This window comes from Schistocerca gregaria, chromosome 7 (genome assembly GCF_023897955.1).
Source record: "Schistocerca gregaria isolate iqSchGreg1 chromosome 7, iqSchGreg1.2, whole genome shotgun sequence".
In the NCBI taxonomy this organism is placed as follows: Eukaryota; Metazoa; Arthropoda; class Insecta; order Orthoptera; family Acrididae; genus Schistocerca; species Schistocerca gregaria.
The window spans coordinates 53,096,501-53,118,385 of record NC_064926.1 but is presented as its reverse complement, the minus strand read 5'-3'; the positions used below and the strand labels follow the sequence as shown (position 1 = coordinate 53,118,385).

The following is a 21,885-nucleotide window of genomic DNA, read 5'->3' as shown; positions in this document are numbered from 1 at the left end:
GGCGGAAGGTGCACCTGCCCGTCGACCTGGGACCGGACCGCAGCGACTCACGGATGCACGCCAAGACAGTAGGATCCTACGCAGTGCCGTAGGGGACCGCACCGCCACTTCCCAGCAAATTAGGGACACTGTTGCTCCTGGGGTATCGGCGAGGACCATTCGCAACCGTCTCCATGAAGCTGGGCTACGGTCCCGCACACCGTTAGGCCGTCTTCCGCTCACGCCCCAACATCGTGCAGCCCGCCTCCAGTGGTGTCGCGACAGGCGTGAATGGAGGGACGAATGGAGACGTGTCGTCTTCAGCGATGAGAGTCGCTTCTGCCTTGGTGCCAATGATGGTCGTATGCGTGTTTGGCGCCGTGCAGGTGAGCGCCACAATAAGGACTGCATACGACCGAGGCACACAGGGCCAACACCTGGCATCATGGTGTGGGGAGCGATCTCCTACACTGGCCGTACACCTCTGGTGATCGCCGAGGGGACACTGAATAGTGCACGGTACATCCAAACCGTCATCGAACCCATCGTTCTACCATTCCTAGACCGGAAAGGGAACTTGCTGTTCCAACAGGACAATGCACGTCCGCATGTATCCCGAGCCACCCAACGTGCTCTAGAAGGTGTAAGTCAACTACCCTGGCCAGCAAGATCTCCGGATCTGTCCCCCATTGAGCATGTCTGGGACTGGATGAAGCGTCGTCTCACGCGGTCTGCACGTCCAGCACGAACGCTGGTCCAACTGAGGCGCCAGGTGGAAATGGCATGGCAAGCCGTTCCACAGGACTACATCTAGCATCTCTACGATCGTCTCCATGGGAGAATAGCAGCCTGCATTGCTGCGAAAGGTGGATGTACACTGTACTAGTGCCGACATTGTGCATGCTCTGTTGCCTGTGTCTATGTGCCTGTGGTTCTGTCAGTGTGATCATGTGATGTATCTGACCCCATGAAAGTGTCAATAAAGTTTCCCCACCCTGGGACAATGAATTCATGGTGTTCTTATTTCAATTTCCAGGAGTGTAGAAGATACCTTTCTGATCCCACCCAACACGTAGCATTGTCTTCTTCCAAAGCAATTTGGTCGTGCAGTGCATGTCGATGGTTTGCCGGGATTCATACATGAGTTATGACGCTTAGAATTCTCAATAATATCCATTTTTCATCACCTGTCACTATTCGATAGAGATTTCTTTTGTATCTAGCGAGCAGCATTTCGCAAGTGGTCTTTCGATTTGCTTGCTTTCATTCACTTCATGCGGTACCTAATTTCCCACATTCTGCACCTTTTCCATAGCTTTCAACAGAAGAGAAACGGCTTTCTGTGTCACATTCAGTTGTTCGGTGGGTTCCTCTTGCCTTCGAGTATCATCTTCATCCAGTAAGGCCTGCAATTCGTTGTTTGCACCACGAGCAACTAGCATTATCAATCCATTGATGTTAAGGCGGTAAGCTTTGTCGCGTTGCCCCTGTCAATTTGTTCGCATTACGTGATTCCTCATGGCTAACTACTTTCTTTGGTGATTCTCAGTTCCCAAAATTTATCTCAGTTTTCTGATTATCACTCCCTCTAGGTAAAGGAAAATGCATAGTTGTACTGTTTTAATCCCCGTTATTTGTATTGTACTTTTTTTGTCATTCAGTTAAATCAGTTTCACACTTTTTGCGTTATTTTATGTTTTATTGCGGACTAAATTTATATTTTCAAGGTGAAAATTATGTGACATGCATTTATAAAATATTTCTTAATTTTTGGACTTTTTCCATAGAACGAAGAAAAACTTTTTTAAAAAATATGTTGAACCGTTAACTTTTACTTTCGGTTTTAGCGACTGGCAAGAATACTGTTCTGGAAACTACTCCTTCATTTACTAGGCAGTTTACTGAGATACATCATACAGTTCCCGGAATTTTTACTGACATTAGAAACCGTTTTGTGCTTACAATGCTGTCAGTCGAAGAGACGGCAAAGACCCGTCTAATATTTTTTTATAAAGTGGGGCGACAGTCAATGTATTTCTTTAAAGTCAGTACCGCCATTAGACTGTTCTTTTTATCTGTAGTGTTACATTCACACGATCATGATTTCGGCTTTAAGTTGCCATTATCAGGTGTTTTAATGTTATACAGTGTCTAAGATATCATATGTCGTATTTAAGCTTGCCGAGGTGGCCGAGCGGATCTAGGTACTTCAGCCTGGAACCGTGCGACCGCTATGGTCCCAGGCTCGAATCTGCTTCCGGAATGTATGTTTGTGATGTCCTTAGGTTAGTTAGGTTTAAGTAGTTCTAAGTTCTAGGGGACTGATTGTGGTGTCACCGCCAGACACCACACTTTCTAGGTGGTAGCCTTTAAATCGGGCGCGGTCCGTTAGTATACATCGGACCCGCGTGTCGCCACTATCAGTGATTGCAGAATTAGCGCCGCCACACGGCAGTGTAGTCTAGAGAGACTCACTAGCACTCTTCTGCCTCACAAACCTGATGACCTCAGCAGTTAAGTCCCATAGTGCTCAGAGCCATATCGTATTTAAAATATACTATTAGACACGTTGTCTAATGGTCAATATTTCTGGTAAAAGCCTACTGCTTTGTTTTATCACCGAGTATACCATCCTGAGTCAAGATGAGTAGAGTCATATGAGTGTAATGGCGGTACTGACTTTAAAGAAAAACCCGTCTAGTTTCGTGGCAACGAGTGTAGAATGCAGTATACAGCAGTAGACAACAAGAGGAAGAAGGCCAACAAAGGTTATACTCACTTTATGACGTCTTTGTGGTGCTCCACGCACTCACACAGTTCTCTCCATGCGGAATCTTCCTCTGTTCCCTCGTCCCTGGTGCCTGCTGGTGACTCACTTACATGTCCGTTACGGTAGATGTCCTCCCGAATTTGCGTGATCCTGACGTTGAGGACTTCCAGCTGGGCAGCGACGTGGATGATGAGGCACGCGAAGAAGAGGTCGATGCACATGGCGGCGAAGTGCGAGTACTGCATGCTGAAGTACTGCAGCACGGAGAGCAGCTCGTAGACCGGGGTGACGGAGTCGCGGCCAGTGTACCACGCCGTGGCGGGCAGCTCGCGCTCCGGCGGGCCGACGCCGAAGGCGCGGATGACGGAGGGCGTGATGGCGAAGACGACGGGCAGCCAGCCGCCGACGAGGGCCATGTGCACCGTGATCCGCGTGGCCGACCTGTGCGACCTGGCCAGGATGGCCGCGATGCGCGGGTTCCCCAGCGCGCGCTGCTCGCGCCTGCGGTCGTCGACGGTGCGCACGACCTTGAACACGTCCTCCTGCCTGGCGACGAAGATGATGAACTTGATGATGCCCAGGATGGTCGTGACCAGGAGGCACACGTCCTGGATCACCTTGTTGGCGTCGCCCCAGAAGTAGAACACCCCCTGCACCTGGCCGTAGAGGAAGCTGAACTGCGTGAAGAGCACCCAGACCCGGTACAGGGTGAAGCCGGGAACCCCGGGTGGCCGCCAGGAGCCGCCCAAAGCCAGCACTCTGGCCACCAGCCACAGCGCCGTGTCCGACCAGGGGATGTCCTTGTCCTTCATATTTGCTGCAAAAAAAATAAAAAAAAAATTACTACATGACTGGTCATAAAAATGAGACATTCGCAGTGCCCAAGATGATCCGATTCAGTGTCACCTGGTAACGTTTTGTGCAAAAAAAATGGCTCTGGGCACTATCCATGCCCGAGGTAGGATTCGAACCTGCGACCATAGCAGTCGCGTGGTTCCAGACTGAAAGGCCTAGAACCGCTCGGCCACACCGGCCAGCATTTTGTGCACGTGAAGCAATAAGGAAAGTATACAGCGTGCTCCACAGTTCCTCTTACAAACTTCTAGTACATATAGAGAGGGCTGAGTACACAGTACACTGATGAGGCGAAACGTTATGACCTGCTTAATAACCTACTGGCCATTAAAATTGCTACGCCACGAAGACGCGAAATTTACCCGACAGGAATAAGATGCTGCTATATGAAAATGATTAGCTTTTCAGAGCATCCACACAAGGTTGGCGCCGGTGGGGGCACCTACAATGTGCGGACATGAGGAAATTTTCCAAACAGCAGTTGACCGGCGTTGCCTGGTGAAACGTTGTTGTGATGCCTCGTGCAGGGAGGGGAAATGCGTACCATCACGTTACCGACTTTGAGAAAGGTTGGATTGTAGCCTATCGCGATTGCGGTTTATCGTATGGCGACATTGCTGCTAGCGTTGGTCGAGATCCAATGACTGTTAGCACAATATGGAATCGCTGGGTTCAAGAGGGTAATACGGAACGCCGTGCTGGATCCCAACGGCCTCGTGTCACTAGCTGTCGAGATGACATGCATCTTATCCGCATGGCTGTAACGGATCGTGCAGCCACGTCTCGATCCCTGAGTCAACAGATGGGGTCGTTTGCAAGTCAACAACCAAATGCACGAACAGTTGGACGACGTTTGCAGCAGCATTGCCTATCAGCTCGGAGACCATGGCTGCGGTTACCTTTGAGGCTGCATCACAGACAGGAGGTGTATTCAACGACGAACCTGGGTGTATTACTGGCAAAACGTCATTTTTTCGGATGACTCCAGGTTCTATTTGCAACATCATGAGGGTCGCATCCGTATTTGGCGACATCGCGGTGAAAGCACATTGGAAGCGTGTATTCGTCATCGCCATATTGGAGTATAACCCGGCGTGATGATATGGGGTGCCATTGGTTACACGTCTCCGTCACCTCTTGTTCGCATTGACGGCACTTTGAACAATGGGCGTTACATTTCAGATGTGTTACGACCCGTAGCTCTACCCTTCATTCGATCCCTGCGAAAACCTACAGTTCAGCAGGATAATGCACGACCGCTTGTTGCAGGTCCTGTACGGGCTTTTCTGGATACAGAAAATGTTCGTTTGCTGCCCTGGCCAGCACGTTCTCCAGATCTCTCACCAACTTAAAACGTATGCTCACGTTGCCGATCAACTGGCTCCTCACAGTACGCCAGTCACAACTCCTGATCAACTGTGGTATCCTGTTGAAGATGCATGGGCAGCTGTAACTGTACACGCCATCCAAGCTCTGTAGGACTCAATGCCCAGACTTATCAAGGCCGTTATTACGGCCAAAAATGGTTGTTCTGGGTACTGATTTCTCAGGATCTTTGCACCCAAATTGCGCGAAAAAGTAATCACATGTCAGTTCTAGTATAATACATTTGTCCATTTCTTCTTGGTGCAGCAATTTCAATGGCCAGTCTTGTATTTCGAGCACACAGTTCAGCGCACATTTTTCAAAATGGGGGCGGTAGCAGACTTACTTCTCCTCATGTTGACCCGATGGTATCACATATTACGATTATAGTGGGTACGGTTTCGTCTACATGTGACCATAGATCAATGGAAACGTGACACCTGGATGGATGAATATTAGTTCCTGTAGTACCAGGCAGATAATCGTGTCTGGATACGCCATCATCCAGGCGAACGGCGGCACGAAACAAGTACCGCAACACGGACACTGGTCGGATGGGAACAGCATTATGCTACAGGCGACGTTCGCTTAAGTTTGTGTGGCACCAGTGGTAGCCATCGTAACCACCAAAATATCAGCGTTATAGATGTACATTATTGAGGATCACCTGTATCCCTACTTGTCTTCCCTGGCGGCAACGCCATCTTCCAGGAAGGTGACTATTGGTATCACAAAGCCACAATCACGATGCAGTGGTCTGAAGAGAGAAGTCACAGTCGAGTCTTCACCAACAAATTCTCCCCAGCTAAACGCAATGGAACACACGCGAGACATAAGTGGGTGCCAGCTCTGCGCCAATGCAGGAGCCTGTAATTTAAGGGAGTTAGTGCCACAAAAATCAAGAAATCTGTTACGCAGACTCGCTGGTGCATTGCATGCCAAAAGTGGTCCAACGTGTTATACGCAAGTTCAAATGGTTCAAATGGATCTAAGTAATATGGGACTTAACATCTGAGGTCATTAGTCCCCTAAGACTTAGAACTACTTAAACCTAACTAACCTAAGGACATCATACACACCCATGCCCGAGGCAGGATTCGAACCTGCGACCGTAGCAGCAGCGCGGTTCCGAACTGAAGCGCCTAGAACCTCTCGGTCACAGCGGCCGGCCGTATATGCAAGTGGTCAGTAAATTTTTACGACATTGATCTTCCCAAAAAATTAGTAGCAGAAGTATCTAAAAAAAATTGTTCAAATGCCTCTGAGCACTATGGGACTTGACATCTGAGGTCATCAGTCCCCTAGAACTTAGAACTACTTAAACCTAACTAACCTAAGAACATCACACACATCCATGCCCGAGGCAGGATTCGAACCTGCGACCGTAGCGGTCGCGCGGTTCCAGACTGAAGCGCCTAGAACCGCTTGGCCACTTCTGCCGGCAGAAGTATCTAAAGCGTCAGCTGTCTTACCCTTATCACATAACATAGCTGATCCCCCTGTTTAATTACGGTTTTCAATTTAAATTTGAATCACTTAGATTTCTTAAGAGATATGCAAGCAGACTGAGAACAAAAGTGAATGAATGAAACTAATATCGTAAAATTTAGCTTACACCCTAAAAAACATGAATTTGTAAAATAATACCAACATAAATCACACTGCAGCATTCAGTATCTTAAAAACTGTGTACACCACTAAGCTGTAGAGCAGTAGCTCGCTTCGGGAAAAGTCTACTTATAAAACACGAAATACCGTACAACATCTGTAAAACTGTTCGTAAAATCATTTGTTAGGACACTGTTCAGATGGAAATAAACCGTCCATGATATATACTATTACTATGAATCGACACTAAATGCAGTGGAGTCATTCCACAAAACGATGTAACTGCAGCATAATCAAAGAAAAACACAGATTGTGTAGGGACAAAATAATGATTTCAAGGAATTTTAAATGAAAATAATTTGCATTTTTGTTTAATTTGTTGTAACCAGTATTTACCGATTCTTCAGGGAACTGAACTCCAGATATATGATTATGTTACAAATGAGTTAAATTGTTATATGTCTGACGTTAAACATGTAACAGAGAAAAAGTCTAGGAAAGATTTTTAATTATCTTTAGGGTTCGTTAGAAGTTACTAAGTGCTCTCATTATCGAACAGTGGATGAGTATATTTTGGGTAACTTCTGCGTCATTTTGTGAAGAAGCTAGTTTCTCATGCACCCCTCTGTTCATTACGTCCTATCGCCTGAACAATGAGTGATGCAGTGATATAATTTTGCAGGTACATACCTTGCTTTATATGGATACTGTCTGCAGAATGGGTTCCGATTACAATTGGTAATAAGGAAGAAATAAATTCAAACGTAATGTCTCATATGGTAGTTTTAATGCAATAAAAGTTGTAGTAAACGATATTTTCTTTTTCTTTTCGTCATTTTTTGGGTGGCGTCAGAGGGAAAAACTTTCGTAAGCTTTGAATCTATGTTTCGTTCTTGTTGAAAGTCAGTAAGTGGTCTCACTATCAAATACTGGATGAATACAGCCAGGATATTCGCAAGCAGTGAGCTGAGGCTCCTCAAGACATTAATGTGATACTTGTCTGTGTGGAATTTTCATATAAGATTACACATTTTAATGAGTAGAACATTTCGTTTTAAATTGGTAAATTGGTTCACTATATGTATGAAGTACTGATATTCACGCCTTTGTTGCCTGTGGAAGCCGTTAGACAGACAGCGTGCAAGTGATTCCAGGCTCCTTGTAACAGGATAGTCGCTTAGTAGCGTAGATGGTGGTTTTCTGTTCAGATGATCCGGCGCCAGCGAAGGCGGCGGGTAATATCGCTGACGTATTAACGTACTGCCATCAGATGGTACAGGCTGGTTTACTGATAACTGGAAATGTGGAAAATGTAACAATGTTACAAATTCACTAACGCCCTGAGCCTGGATATTCACAGAACCAGCTGATTATTCATACGTGACATTTTACGTTCGTTTAGAAGCCGATAAGTAACTGTCAAAGATAAGAAGAAGGTAAAATCAAATTTTCTAGTCATAAGACAGGTTACATCTACTTACATATTTATGTGGAATTATATGGAGAACAATGGGAATGGAATTAAAGAGACATACACAACTGAAGAACTGCTCTATGGATGCGACAACTATTTCTTTAAGAAGACAGATGAAAGGAATAGAAGCATCTGAAAAGAACTTCATTAAAAACGTGACTGGACGCACCATCACGAATAAAGAGGGAATGAAGACATCAGAGATGAAATGGATTCGCAAAACACAAGGGATAAAATAAAAGAACATGAGATAAGACGAAAAGAACATCAATTCTAAGCCAAATGCAAGAATTACTAAACCAATATAGACCAAGAAACAAAAGATCTTTAGGGGGACCAGTGAAGAGATGGCTTGACCAATTCTAGAGGAGACAGAACGGACCAAAAGGCCAACGTCTGACGTAATTACCTTAGAAAATTACCCACTTGTTTAGATTTTCGAGCATGTGACTTGGATCACATGCAGTCAGCTAACACTACAACTCAGATTAGTAATGGGTCTAAATATTCTTTTTCCGATTTGTGCAAAACAAGTTGTATAGACTGTGACAATTGTTACTTCTGTGAAACGGGACAGATTACGGGAATCAGATTCAACGGACGTTATAACGTTTATGAGGATGACTGGCGAGAAGGGAACTCAGACGTAAAATACTACACAAATGATTCTTTGGACATTTTAGAAAAGGGTCCTACTGTTCTCCATGAGATTCATGAGAGTATATGTACACCTCGTGGTGTTTGTTGTTATCCACATTGCGTGTTTCCAAACTGTGAAATGACGCGCGTCTCCTGAAACACATGTATCTGGGCAGTCAGGTGAATTCTGTATTTCTTGGCATACGAAAAAGTGTTCGACTCGTTATCACACCATCGGTGATTATCGATACTGCGTACGATTAAACTGAGTATCAAACACAATGTTTCATTGGTTTGTAAATTTCTTGATAGCGATAACACAACATGTTACAGCTGCAGAAGTAACTAACAGCGTGCCTCAGGAAAATGTCCATCGACACTTGTTGGTCATGTTTTATACGAACAATATGACGGTTAATACAAAACGATCCTCAGATTTCCGCTGATGAAGCAGTCATATACAATAAAGAACTGTCCCTAAAATGGTTCACAAATATTCAGTCACATTTACAGATGATTTGAAAATGACGCGAGGATTGGAATCTTGCTTTAAATTTACAGGAATGTTGAATTACGCGAGTAAGTTGACATTTTCAGCCTGGAGGTACGCAATATATTGTAGTTTTTTTTTTAATTAACGTTATGTCTTGAAAACCCATGAAGTCAAGATCACACATGAAACCTTGTTAATTTGGACTGATTACTAAATTCGACTAACAGTCTAGCTGTATTCAGATCATAAAACATTCCCGGTTAGTCTTTGTACCATTACGCCTTCACACATCGTTAAAACCTTTCTTAGAACCACAACAGCCATAGATAAGAATCAGAAAGTGTTTTTCATCGCTATTGGCCAGTGTAACTAAACGATAGTCATAAAACAAAGGCTTTTTTCCATTAGAACTTCGTATCTGTGGGAATCAATATTTACATCATTTCGTAACAGAGATCATGATATGTATGTTGCCATACTACATTCGGTACATACATACTAAACATATGTATGGCCGGTACTGTGGCGAAATGGATACCCACGACACCAGCATTAATCAAGATGGTGTCTTAATCTGAAGATGGCTAGATTGTTAGGCAACTAATAATCAGTCCAAAGATAGAAAATTTCATATTCAATCTTAACTTCATAGATTTTCAATACCTACCATAAATATAAGTAAATACATTAAATTATGCACTTCACAAAATGGAAAAGCATCGTACTGTATCCTGTGCCTACAATATCAGTTGTTCACAATAAGAAATAGCCAACTCAAACAAATATGTAAATATAACAACTTGTATGGATAAGAAGAGATGGTTACGAAGGCTCAAATGTAGACGGGGTGGATTGCACACATCCGTTCTTCGCTAGAGTAAGAGGAAAACGTTGTCCCCATGCAAAAAAGACTGCTTATAAACCATTTCCGCATCCCATCCAAGAACCGAATTTCCTTGACTCAAGTGAGAGCTTCGCTGAAATATTTGAAAACGGAATTGGCGGATTACTGAAGACAAATGGAAGTTATGCTGTGAAAGTCTGATATAAAATTTCAGGAACCATAATTTCCAACTTTCCCTCGAGCATCGTTCGTATCGCTACCACAGGCGCCTAGATAACCGAATAACACTAATTACCGCTTGCATACACGTATTGTAGCCGTCTATCTTCCATACCTCACTGAAACAACACAGAGTACCCTCTCCCAAACAGTTTACATTTCACAATGGTTGGTAGATGTCTTCAATATTCAAGAAATATCTGCAGATAGTGCTTATCCCCAAACATTTTCCCGAAGAGTCATACGTTCTTGCATTCCTACACTCTGTACATACTAAACTGAGTGATACCGAATACATATTGTATACTGCAGCTGACAGAAAATATGTCAAAGACCTTATAGGATGCACTGACCACAGAGATTACGAGACAGGCCACATTCTGGAGGACAGACCAAATCTCATTCCAGAATGTAAGCTTTATCCCTCCCGTCATTTCCTCAATTAGTGTTGGACAAGTTGTTTGAAAAGAACGTGGATGCCTTACAACGCTACTCTTGATCATCTAAGCTAGTGTGATTATTGATATGTGTGTTTGAATACATGTTAAGAATAATGATGCGCAGGTATTTTTCTTGGCCGTGTAGGCCAAAAGTAGATAAAGAAAAGAAACGAAAGGATATAATACACTGTTTGATCCCTCGTAGATCTTTTGTAAATACCTAAGTAGCATTAAACGAGAGATGATGATAGAAGCATACGTAGCTATTTGCTATACGATTATCTATCACAGTGGCTATGCACAACATGACTATGTTTCGCTTCTTTTAGCCATTAATAAACCGATGATCATTTGGCGACCTAGTAACGTCATTCTGTGTGCATACAGCATAATCAGAGAAGTATTTTTGGGAACTTAAATGATAGCAAAGAATGAAACGAAAATACGCGTGTGATTTAGTCTCAGAAGTGTAAGGAGTCAATAAAAGAGACTTCGAGTCCCTGCTTCGTATCTTCTGAATCATACGATTTTTAACGCATACCGACACACGTTTCCCGAAAAATTAAATCCAGGAAATCTTTTGTAAGGAACCATTGTTATGGTTATGTTGGGAATGAACAGTCATTCCATCACTTCTGATAAATGGCGAAGCGGATACGTACCTTCTGAAGAAGGTCAGTCGAAGCGCTGGTTGAGACAGACAGGACGTCCAGCAGTCGACTAACCGCCGTGATGACGAGGACCAATCTATTTAGGAAGGCAAAACCGTGTGATTTATTTTATTTAAAGATTTTCTCTGCCCCTGACAGAGGAAAGGCTGCACAGGAGACTTAATTAATCAGTGGCAGCGCGTTTCTTCCTCGACTAAAACAAATATGAGTGTTTCTCCTGTCCTTGCCCGCATACTAACTGATATAAGAGACTGTAACCACTAGTTCCAATACAAAAGGGAGTCACGCACTTCCTATCTCGCCGTGTTGGAACGTTTTCCAGAGTATTTCTTCGTCTGCAGCTAAAGTGTGCTGGAGGTGGTCCCACGGGACTCTTTAATTTTCGCCGCAGGAAATATTTATAAAACTCGTGGCACATTTCCGTTACTTACGATCCTTGTCATTTATGTGCGATATCGTGAACGACGAGTAAGGTGGAATAAACTCCTAGTGCGACGGGCATCAGAAAGGAACAGACCGCTGTTGGCATTATGATAGTCTCTTCTGGCGCACCTGCACTCTAGATTATGATTCATGTATGCTGTAGGAGAAATGAAAGCTCTGAGCGTTCAGTAAACAGAGATACAATCCTCAGACCTCTCGCTCTCATCATCGATCATATCGACGGAATTTTTGGTATTCTGTACAGTGTTGGCTTAAGTATCAGCTGTGTCACGATTTTTGTACATCAGTGCCCTATTTCAGCCGGATAACAACAGAAATTTCACGAACGTACTGTAGTTGTCAGCTATTACAACACTATAGTTTCATATAAATCAGTCAGATAGTATGAGATTTACGAAAGTTGAAAGTTGTAGAAACTTGAAGTTATTTGCGTATGTTGTGAAAAATGCTGTTAGTACACTACAGCATTAACGTAGATATGGTAACGTCATTGGATATTTATACTTACCGAATGGTGTTACCCATGAAATATTACTCAGTAGCATGATCTTAAATAATAAATTGGTGCTCGTCACAACACAGCACATTCATAGTTAATTGAAGTCTTAGAGAATGAAATTTTCACTCTGCAGCGGAGTATGCGCTGATATGAAACTTCTTAACAGATTAAAACTGTGTGCCGGACCGAGACTCGAATTAGGGTCCTTTGCCTTTGGCGGACAAGTGCTTTGCTAGGAAGTTTCCTGTTAGTTTACCCTCCGCTGCAGAGTGAAAATTTCATTCTGTAAACATCCCCCACTCTATGGCAAAGCCATGTCTCCACACTATACCCTCTTTCAGGAATGCTAGCTCTGCAAGTTTCACAGGAGAGCTTCTGTGAGGTTTAGAATGTAGGAGACAAGGTACAGGTTAAAGCAAAGCTGTTAGGAGGGGTTGTGTGTTGTGCTTACGTATTTAAGTGGTAGAGAACTTGGCCGCGAAATGCAGAGATCCCGAATTCGGGTATCGGCCCGACACATAGTTTTTATCTACTAGGAATCTTCAATTTAAGTCATATTTTGCTAACAAACTTTTACGTTGTCGACGTAAGCTGTACAGAGAACTCGTTAGAAGTTCATGCTGCTGGAATAACGCCGAAAGGTATACAAGATGTGCTCAAAAAGCAAGGAACCTAAAGCTGTCAGTACTAGATTTATTGTTTTTGAGGTACAGACACTCAGGCCACTTCAGAAAACAGTTCTGAATCGAGGCTTTTGGAATAATGATCACCCGTGACATTACAATTCCCACAGCGTCACATCTTGATTTAAACTGGGTTCCTTTTGTGGTGTCACCGCCAGACACCAAACTTGCTAGATGGTAGCCTTTAAATAGGCCGCGGTCCGGTAGTACACGTCAGACCCGCGTGTCGCCACTATGTGATTGCAGACCGAGCGCCGCCACATGGCAGGTCTAGAGAGACTTCCTAGCACTCGCCCCAGTTGTACAGCCGACTTTGCTAGCGATGGTTCACTGACTTCTACGCTCTCATTTGCCGAGACGATAGTTAGCACAGCCTTCAGCTACGTTATTTGCTACGACCTAGCAAGGCGCCATTATCTGTTAACATTGATATTGTGAATCATGTACTGGCACGAGCGACGTTCTTCATTAATGGATTAAAGTTAAGTATTCCACCAGATACGTCCGTTTTTCTCAATTCTAATTCCTTTGTCATGTTCCAGACCTCACGCCAGCCTGCGTGAGCTAAAACGAGTGCATTTCGGCCACCTTTAGTAACACGGTGTTGGCTCTCCTGCCAACCACAACATGGGCGACGAGGCACAGCCGCGTTCTTACCTATTTGCCCTGATTAACTTGTTTAATGGCTTCGCCACAATCTCCAGATGTATTGTCCGAATTTTATCGCTTACAGAATAAGCAGGCGCAGGCATTACAGATGCCCTTGGACAGCTCGTCCAGGGTCAATGTGCAATGCAAAACGATGCGGCAGCCGCCGCTAAACCGCTAACGCAGCCACAACAAGCTGTTGCACCCACTTTTCGACCTTTTGATGCTGCACTGGAAAGCTGGACGGAGTGGTCACGCCAATTTGGATTCCATCTCGCCGCCTACAGAATTCAAGGTAATGAGCGGCAGCCTTTCCTCCTTTCATCCGTCGGCGTGACTACGTACCATGTGATAGTCAAATTATTTCCCCGACGTGACGTAGCAACTCTGTCCTACGAAGAAATTTTGTCTGCATTAGATGCATATTTCAAAGAATCAGTCAATGTAGTTGCCAAACGGTATACCTTCTTTCGTACAAAACGTACGGCAGGTCAGACTAATCGGGAGTGGGTTTCAACCTTGCATGACCTTACTAGGGATTGTGCTTTTGAGTGTCAATGTGGACTCCCTTATTCAGATACTATGGTACGTGATGCAATTGCGCAGAACGTTTCTGATGTTCGTATAAGGGAACAGCTTTTGAAACTTGTAAATCCCTCCCTTCAACAAGTGATGGACACATTGGATCGGCAGGACACACTCGACTTTGCTCAGGAATCATTTGAAACTTCGCCAGCAGTGTGTCAGGTTAACCGGCCCGTCGGGCGAGCTACACGGAGCAGTATACAGCCCTCGCGCCCGGCCGCGTCGCTGCTGCCAGGCTCTCAGCCACGTGTGCGGCGTCAGCAAGCAAATGCAGTGATCAAATCATGCCCACGGCGTGCTACTAAACATTGGCGTGAGAATTGCCCGCCACAGCCAAGCTATTTGCTTTTATTGTAATAAAAAGGACATGTTCAGAGTGTTTGCCAGAAAAAGCTCAGATCGGAAGCTCAAAACCGTTCCAGGTCCTTTACTTCGCGCCGGAATCGGAATCGAACCAAGGATACTCAGGCTCGCGAAACTTCGCCCATGGAAATTCATGTAGTTCATTCCACTCTGACCAGTGCCACTCTCTCTAACAGTGACTGTGTTCGTCCCAAAAATAGTGTGCGTCGACATCGCCGGAACTCCCGTCAAGTCGCAAGTGATTATGTACCAGTGTCAGTCCACGCTGCACGAGACAGTCGCTCTTGACGTCAGCAGGACAATAAACTTATTGTAGACTTGGACTTAAACGGCAAAGTCATACCATTCCAGCTCGATACAGGAGCTGCAGTTTCACTGATCAATCAAGACACTTACAAACTGCTGGGCACACCTCCATTGCGTGCCGCAAATGTTACGTTAAATAGCTATTCAGGACAAGAGATCCCTGTGTTAGGACCGTGCAGCCTTCTTGCAACATACAGAGGACAAACAAAACTTGTGTCATTTTACGTCCTTCGTTCTTCTTCTGCAGTGAACTTGTTTGGTTTCGATTTATTTCAGTTGTTTAACTTGTCTATAGTAAATCAGGTCCTATCACTGAACCAGACTGTGCCTTCAGACAGTGTTTCTCGTCTATGTGAAGAATTTGCAGACATTTTTGCACCGGGCCTCGGTTGTGCTAAGAACTATAAAGCACATTTGGAACTGAAAGTAAACGCGCACCCGAAATTTTTCAGAGCGCGCAATGTTCCCCACGCATCGCGTGATGAGGTCGTAAAAACATTACACGATTTGGAATCACAAGGTGTAATTGAACGTGTGCAGGCTTCTCTCTGGGCATCACCCTTAGTAATTTTGCCAAACCCTTCCGGAAAGATGAGACTTTGTGTGGACTTCAAGGCAACAGTGAATCCACAACTAGTGATTGCAACTTTTCCTTTTCACCGCCCGGAAGATCTTTTTAACAAACTGTTCCCGGGTAAATATTTTTCGAAGTTGGACCTCGCAGATGCGTACTTTCAAATACCGGTGGAAGAAGAATCCCAGCTCGTTTTGGTGGTTAACACGCATCTTGGTTTGTATTGATTCAAACGACTGCCATTCGGGTATGCATCCGCTCCTGCATTGTTTCAGCAATATCTACAAACTGTTTGTGCGTCGGTCCCTACTGCAGCAAATTATCTGGACGATATTGTGATCTCCGGAAAGACGGAAGAAGAACATTTGGCCAATATCAGAACATTATTTCAGGTCTAGCGACAAAATGGTCTTCGCTTGCGGAAGGACAAATGTGTGTTTTTTGCTCGAGACTTATCATACTTGGGACATGCACTCAATGCCCAATTCATACATCCCAGTCCCACGCACCTTCTTGCCATACAAGACTTGCCGTCGCCGCAGAATTTGAAGCAGCTACAGAGTGTGCTGGGAAAAATAAATTACTACCATCGCTATGTGCCGCATGCCTCTTCCATTTCAGCTTCGCTTCATCGCTTACGCCGTAGGGGTGTTCCGTTCGTCTGAACGACGGAATGCGAACGCGCCTTTCAACAGTTGAAATCGGCGTTGCTTTCCAATAGTTGCCTTACGCCATTCGATCCCCAGAAGCCGCTTTTGTTGATGGTGGATGCATCGGATTTCGGGATTGGTGCTGTGCTTGCACACAAAGATGGATCGCACGATCGCCCTATTGCCTTTGCTTCCAAATTGCCCTCGTCTGCTCAAAGAAATTATTCACAGATCGAGAAAGAAGCATTGGCTCTCGTATTTGGTGTTACAAAGTTTCATGATTTCTTGTATGGTCGTCACTTTACCATAATCACGGACCACAAACCTTTGACATCGCTTTTTCATCAGACCAAGCCTGTACCTCCACGTACAGCGCAGAAATTCATTCGCTGGTCTATTTTCCTCTCGCAGTACCGCTACGATATTTTGTATCGGTGCACTGCTAAGCACGGAAACGCCGATGAGTTGTCCCGCTTGCCTGTTGCTGAGGATATGGCATTAAATTCCTCCGAACTTGCTTGCATGTTCTTTGATGCGGAAACCGATGACGTGGTCGAATCGTATCCGATTGATTTTCGTCGTGTAGCTACAGCCACAGCTGCCGACCCTGTGCTTGCTCCCATTCCGCGTTGTGTTGCTACGCCATGGCCCTTGTCAAAGTCACGAATCGGGGACCCGTTGGTTCGCCGATTTTTTTGCTCACAAGGAGAGACTTTTTGTACGACGTGGTGTTTTGCTGTTGCGTTCTGATAATGATCAGTCCAGGGTCGTGGTACCACGTTCGTTACAGCCCTCTGTCTTACAGCTTCTCCACCAAGGACATGGGGGTATAGTGAGAACGAAACAACTTGGTCGTCAGCACTGTACTTGGTTCAGAATCGATGTCGCGATTAAGAATATGTGCTCGTCTTGCATGGTGTGTGCCGAACAACAATCAGCACCACCGCGGAAATTCTATGCATGGCGAAAAGCCACTTCCCCTTGAAAACGTTTTCACATCGATTTTGCTTGTCCATTTTGGAATGCTCAATGGTTGGTTGTGGTAGATTCATTCAGTAATTTTCCTTTTGTTGTCCGGATGTCTTCGACGACGTCATCTGCCACCATCCAAGCGTTATCCGCTATCTTCTGCACTGAAGGTCTTCCACAGACTATTGTTTCCGACTATGACCCACAATTCATGTCCGCAGAATTTCAGTCATTCTGCAAGGCCAATGGTATTCAACATCAAACGTCCGCGCCGTTTTCGCCACAGTCAAACGGTGCTGCTGAACGATTGGTCAGGACTTTCAAGTCACAGATGTTGAAGTTGAAAGAGTCGCATTCTCGAGAGGACGCGTTATTGCTCTTTTTGGCCTCGTATCGCTCTCAGCCCCGAGATGGTCGCTCGCCGGCTGAGTTGCTCCACGGTTGTCATCACCGAACCTTAATGTCTTTGCTACATCCGCCGCATCAGGTTCCTCTGCAGCGCCAGACACCTGCTTTTGCTCCAGGCGACGTTGTCTACTATCGCCACTATCGAGGTTCACGGCGTTGGCTCGAAGGGCGCATTCTTCGCTGCCTCGGACGCGCTATGTATCTGGTTTTGGGGGCCTCTGGTGAGGTGCGCCGGCATCTCAACCAGTTGCTCCTCTGGCGTCGCACGGGATCTGCCGCTCGCTGTCTGCTTTCAGCGACGGTGCCGTCCGGGCAGCGCCCCGGGGACCCATTTACTGGCTCGCCTCAGCCCCAGGTGTTGCCGACGCTGCCTTCCATTTTGCCCCATGGCGACGCGCCGGCGCCACCGCCTGTACTCCTGCCGGCGACGCCCGCAGTGGACGCGTCGCTGCAACCGCCGGGCGCCTCCCTGGGTCATTCGCCGCCGATCGCTTCCCGTGACCAGTTGTCCTCCGACATGGAACTCTTGCCCTCTCCGGACCATATGACGTCTTCGCCCGTCGGGTTTTCAGGCGTTTCCGTGCTCCCCGCGGTCCGAATGGCAGGGTGCGGGGGGCACAGCCTCGCCTGTTGTTATGCTTCCCACCTCGTCGCATACGTCAACATGGGGTCCTCCCCACGGCGGGCGGAAGCCTTATGCCCCAACCGTCCGCCGTTTTGGTTAAAGTGGAAATTAAATATAAGAAGATTGATACAATATTGTTGTCTTGATGACGTGACAATTAAGTAGTAGTATATGTGAATTTACAAGAAGTTTAATAAAAATGTGGATCGTGAACACCAAGTCAAAAATTATTTGTACCATACCATTGTTCTGATCTGGTATTGTTTGATCATTAAGAAATTCCTGAGAAACGTATTTGTTAGGTCTTCAAATATTGCTAAACTACAGATCTGGACCTTCTAGCAGTCAAAGTGGAATCACCCTAGAATCAAAAAGATGAGCCATAACAACTTCGACGAAATCTACGTGGGAATCCATTCATTATAAGTGCCAAAATTAATGACCTTTTTTTACAGTGACTTCATTATTTCCATTCTGACGATACCATCCACAGTCAAAAACATTGTAGTTCCCAGATAAAGCGAACATAAGCTGCGTGAGCAACATTATTAATCTGATTTTTAACCTACTTTGCATGTGTTGGTATTGTTAGAACCTCCAAACACAGGCGAATGAATCTAATTTCATCCACTACCCTGATCCAAAGAGTGACAGCAACTCGGCTGACAGTGCGACTGCGTAGGCTGCATTAGGACAGAAAAAGACTGCAGTTGCCGCTGTGTGGAGAGCGCGGCCGGCCTCTCGCCTTCTCAGGCTAACTGCCGGAGCTCTGGGAGGAACGTTAACGTGAACGTGAGCGGCGGCCCTTACAGCTCGTCTGTATGCGCCGGCCGACCCGGGGCGGCGATGTATGTGCGGCGGGCAGGCCGACTGCGGCCGCTGCAGGGGCAGCGATAATGCGGGCACCGCGGCGTCAGCCTCGTGTACCAGCAGTGCGGGAGAGAGAGGAGGAGAAGTAACGGCCAGGTGCGGCCGGCCAAGGTAGCCACGGTTGCCTCTACACCTGTACCGCACACTTATAACGCCTATGTCTCCCTGTGCACGCCCAAAGCCACACTTTGCTGTGTGGCGGTGGGTACCTTGTGTATTACTGACCCCGTTCCCTGATAATTTCGTAAGTTATCTGCGAAATGAACAACTATTGAGCTCGAATTGCTCTAATTTCACTTTAATGTTCCTTATCTATTTATTTAATCTGATCTGATAAGGGCCATCAGATCGTCTCTTACGTCAGTCCAGAGTTCCATACGAAGGAGAGCCCAAAACAAAACGAACTTATTTTTACAAACTTATTTATTAACATTTTAAGTACAAACCTGCAATCCCCTTGAAAGTACTCTCCGCTTGCACTTACACACCCGTTTAATCTTTCATTCCATTTTGTCAATCCGTTGTTTCAAATCGCTCTGTGTAATGCTTGACGCCTTTCATGTCTCTTTCCACATTAGGAATCAAGAAAAAGATTGCATGTGACACGATCGGGCGAGTGGGTGAGGAACATGGATCATATCGTTTTGGATCAAGAACTGTAGCACAGTCATGGTTATGTTAGCAGGGGCATTGCCATGATTGTCAGTCACCCTACTGTCACACACTGTTACTCAGTATTTCAAAACTTCCGAGTAGAAAGTCTGATTAAATGTCTCTGCAAAACAAACACTGAATGAACGACTCCTACCACGTCGAAAAAAACAACTCAGGAATGCTTAATATTGGATTACACCTGACGAGCACTCTTGGGACAAGACGAATTTCAACTCTTCCACTGGCTTCATTGTTGCTATGATTCAGGATCGTAAGTGTGGCACGAAGTTTCGTCATATGAGCTAATTTTTGAGAAAAATGTTTGGATCATTTCGGGACTCTTATTTCAAAGCACAGCATGCTTCCAGGCGACATTGTGTTTGTTCATCAATCGGCAATCGTCGCCCGAATATGGCGGCCACCCTAAAAATGGTTCAAATGGCACTAAGCACTATGTGATTTAATATCTGAGGTCATCAGTTCGCTAGACTGCTACTTAAACCTGACTACCTAAGAACATCACACACATCCATGCCCGAGGCAGGATTCGAACCTGCGACCGTAGCAGTAGCGGACTGAAGCACCTATTACCGCTCGGCGACAGAGGCTGGCGCGGTCACTGAACCGTGATTTATTTTCGAAGAATATACATAAGAATTTATTTCATTTACCAGCAATTCATCAAGAACATTAACATATTTAATCACACTATGTAAGCATGGAAGTAGTTGCCGGGGAGTAACTGATGAAATCATAATCAAATTCCATTTAACAAATGGGAATTTTATTAACTTTAATAGTGCCTAAAAGCATTTTTTAAAAGAAATCGATTTAAAATTATAATCAGGAAGCACCCTCTAAATATCATAGTTACAATTTATTCAGAGGCAGAAAGAAACAAGTTTTGACTGTATGAGCTTTCGGGCAGAGAAACTTGCTGCTCCCTTTTGACACGGCCGTAGTTACGATCGCTCACAACAGCCTCTGAATAACTACAATGGTGCTAATCTGCAACACACCAGATAACTTTAAACTAAGAGTTTTAATAATTTAAACCATGCACCCCCAATAGGAGGGATGGAAATGGTAAAAAACACTAACATTTAAAATATTTATCTTGCCACCGAAGATGATACTTGATTTTAACTTCTAAGAAAAGTCTTACGGTGAAAGGTTGTCAACTTTATATACTAAAATGATCCTTTAAATAAAAGCCCATGAAATGGAATCATATATAAAATTCTACAGCGTTGGCCAAACAATAGTTAAGATGCTCTTCAGTACTCAGATGCCGCCACTCAAGATCATAGTCAATAATACCAAAGTTTCCAAAGTTCAAAACATATTTCAAGTACTAGGCCGTTAAACTCCAAGCAATAACTTCGTTAATACATCAAATCCGACAAACATGACAGAGGCAGTTACTAACGTACAGTAGATTGATAGGGAGATTACCGAACAACATGAACCGCAGGCTGCTCTAACCCGCCCCTGCTCCACATAGGAAAAACGAACCACCCAATTTATAAACAACCACCTTCCCGTGGGCGGGCAAACGGAGAAGAATGGTGGGACGACCCAAAATCAAAACGGCTGGTGACCTCACCAAGAAAACAAGTACAATTTAACAAGATTAAATCGCTCTCTCGAACCGTCCGCTGCCTGCCGCTTCAACGGACGCAGGAAGGCGCACCGATCTCCCGTCTCACGGCGTCGCACCTCTCACCGACCAGACTGATATCGTGGGTTGACTCCTGTTGCTCTCGTGTAGACCGCAAAGTCACTACCCCGCGCTATACGCTGAGGCCCACTGGACTGAGGTGGTGACTTCACATGCGCCAACGCTCAAAACGGACCAGTCATGATGTGTCTCAGTGCGCGACCGACCAACCGATCGATCCAACCGCCAATGACCATTGCCTGAGCAAACTCGAGCAGACTGGCAGCCTAACAGATGAAGGAACTAAGCCCCAACCGGGCGACCACTCGCTGAGTTATCTTACTGTCCGAACGACAGAAATACTATCACTCCGAACGACAGACAAACTGCCTAACAAATGCGGACGAGAGACAGACTAGCAAGCTGGGTACGAGAGACTAACCCAGACTGACCGAGTGGGGAGCTCATAGCACCTCTTAAATGGACGTGAGCAGGCAACCTTTCCCCTTTCCCACCAGAGGGAGACACCAAAGCTGCGATTGCCACAGCGGCGCCACCGCCAGAAACGGAGGGCGACTGCTTCACACTAC

At 45.3% G+C, this 21,885-nt stretch overlaps 1 protein-coding gene across 1 annotated transcript in view; it reads right to left on the bottom strand.

Annotated features, from left to right (window-relative positions):
- Positions 1–12,346, bottom strand: part of LOC126282280 (odorant receptor Or2-like) — a 66,190-nt gene extending 53,844 nt beyond the window's left edge. Inside the window, exons 1-2 of the mRNA XM_049981933.1 lie at positions 12,310–12,346; positions 2,759–3,566 (exon numbers count right to left, since the gene is read on the bottom strand). Of these exons, the coding sequence (XP_049837890.1) occupies positions 2,759–3,566; positions 12,310–12,346 (845 nt within the window). The remainder of the gene's footprint in view (positions 1–2,758; positions 3,567–12,309) is intronic.
- Positions 12,347–21,885: the final 9,539 nt, after the last annotated feature.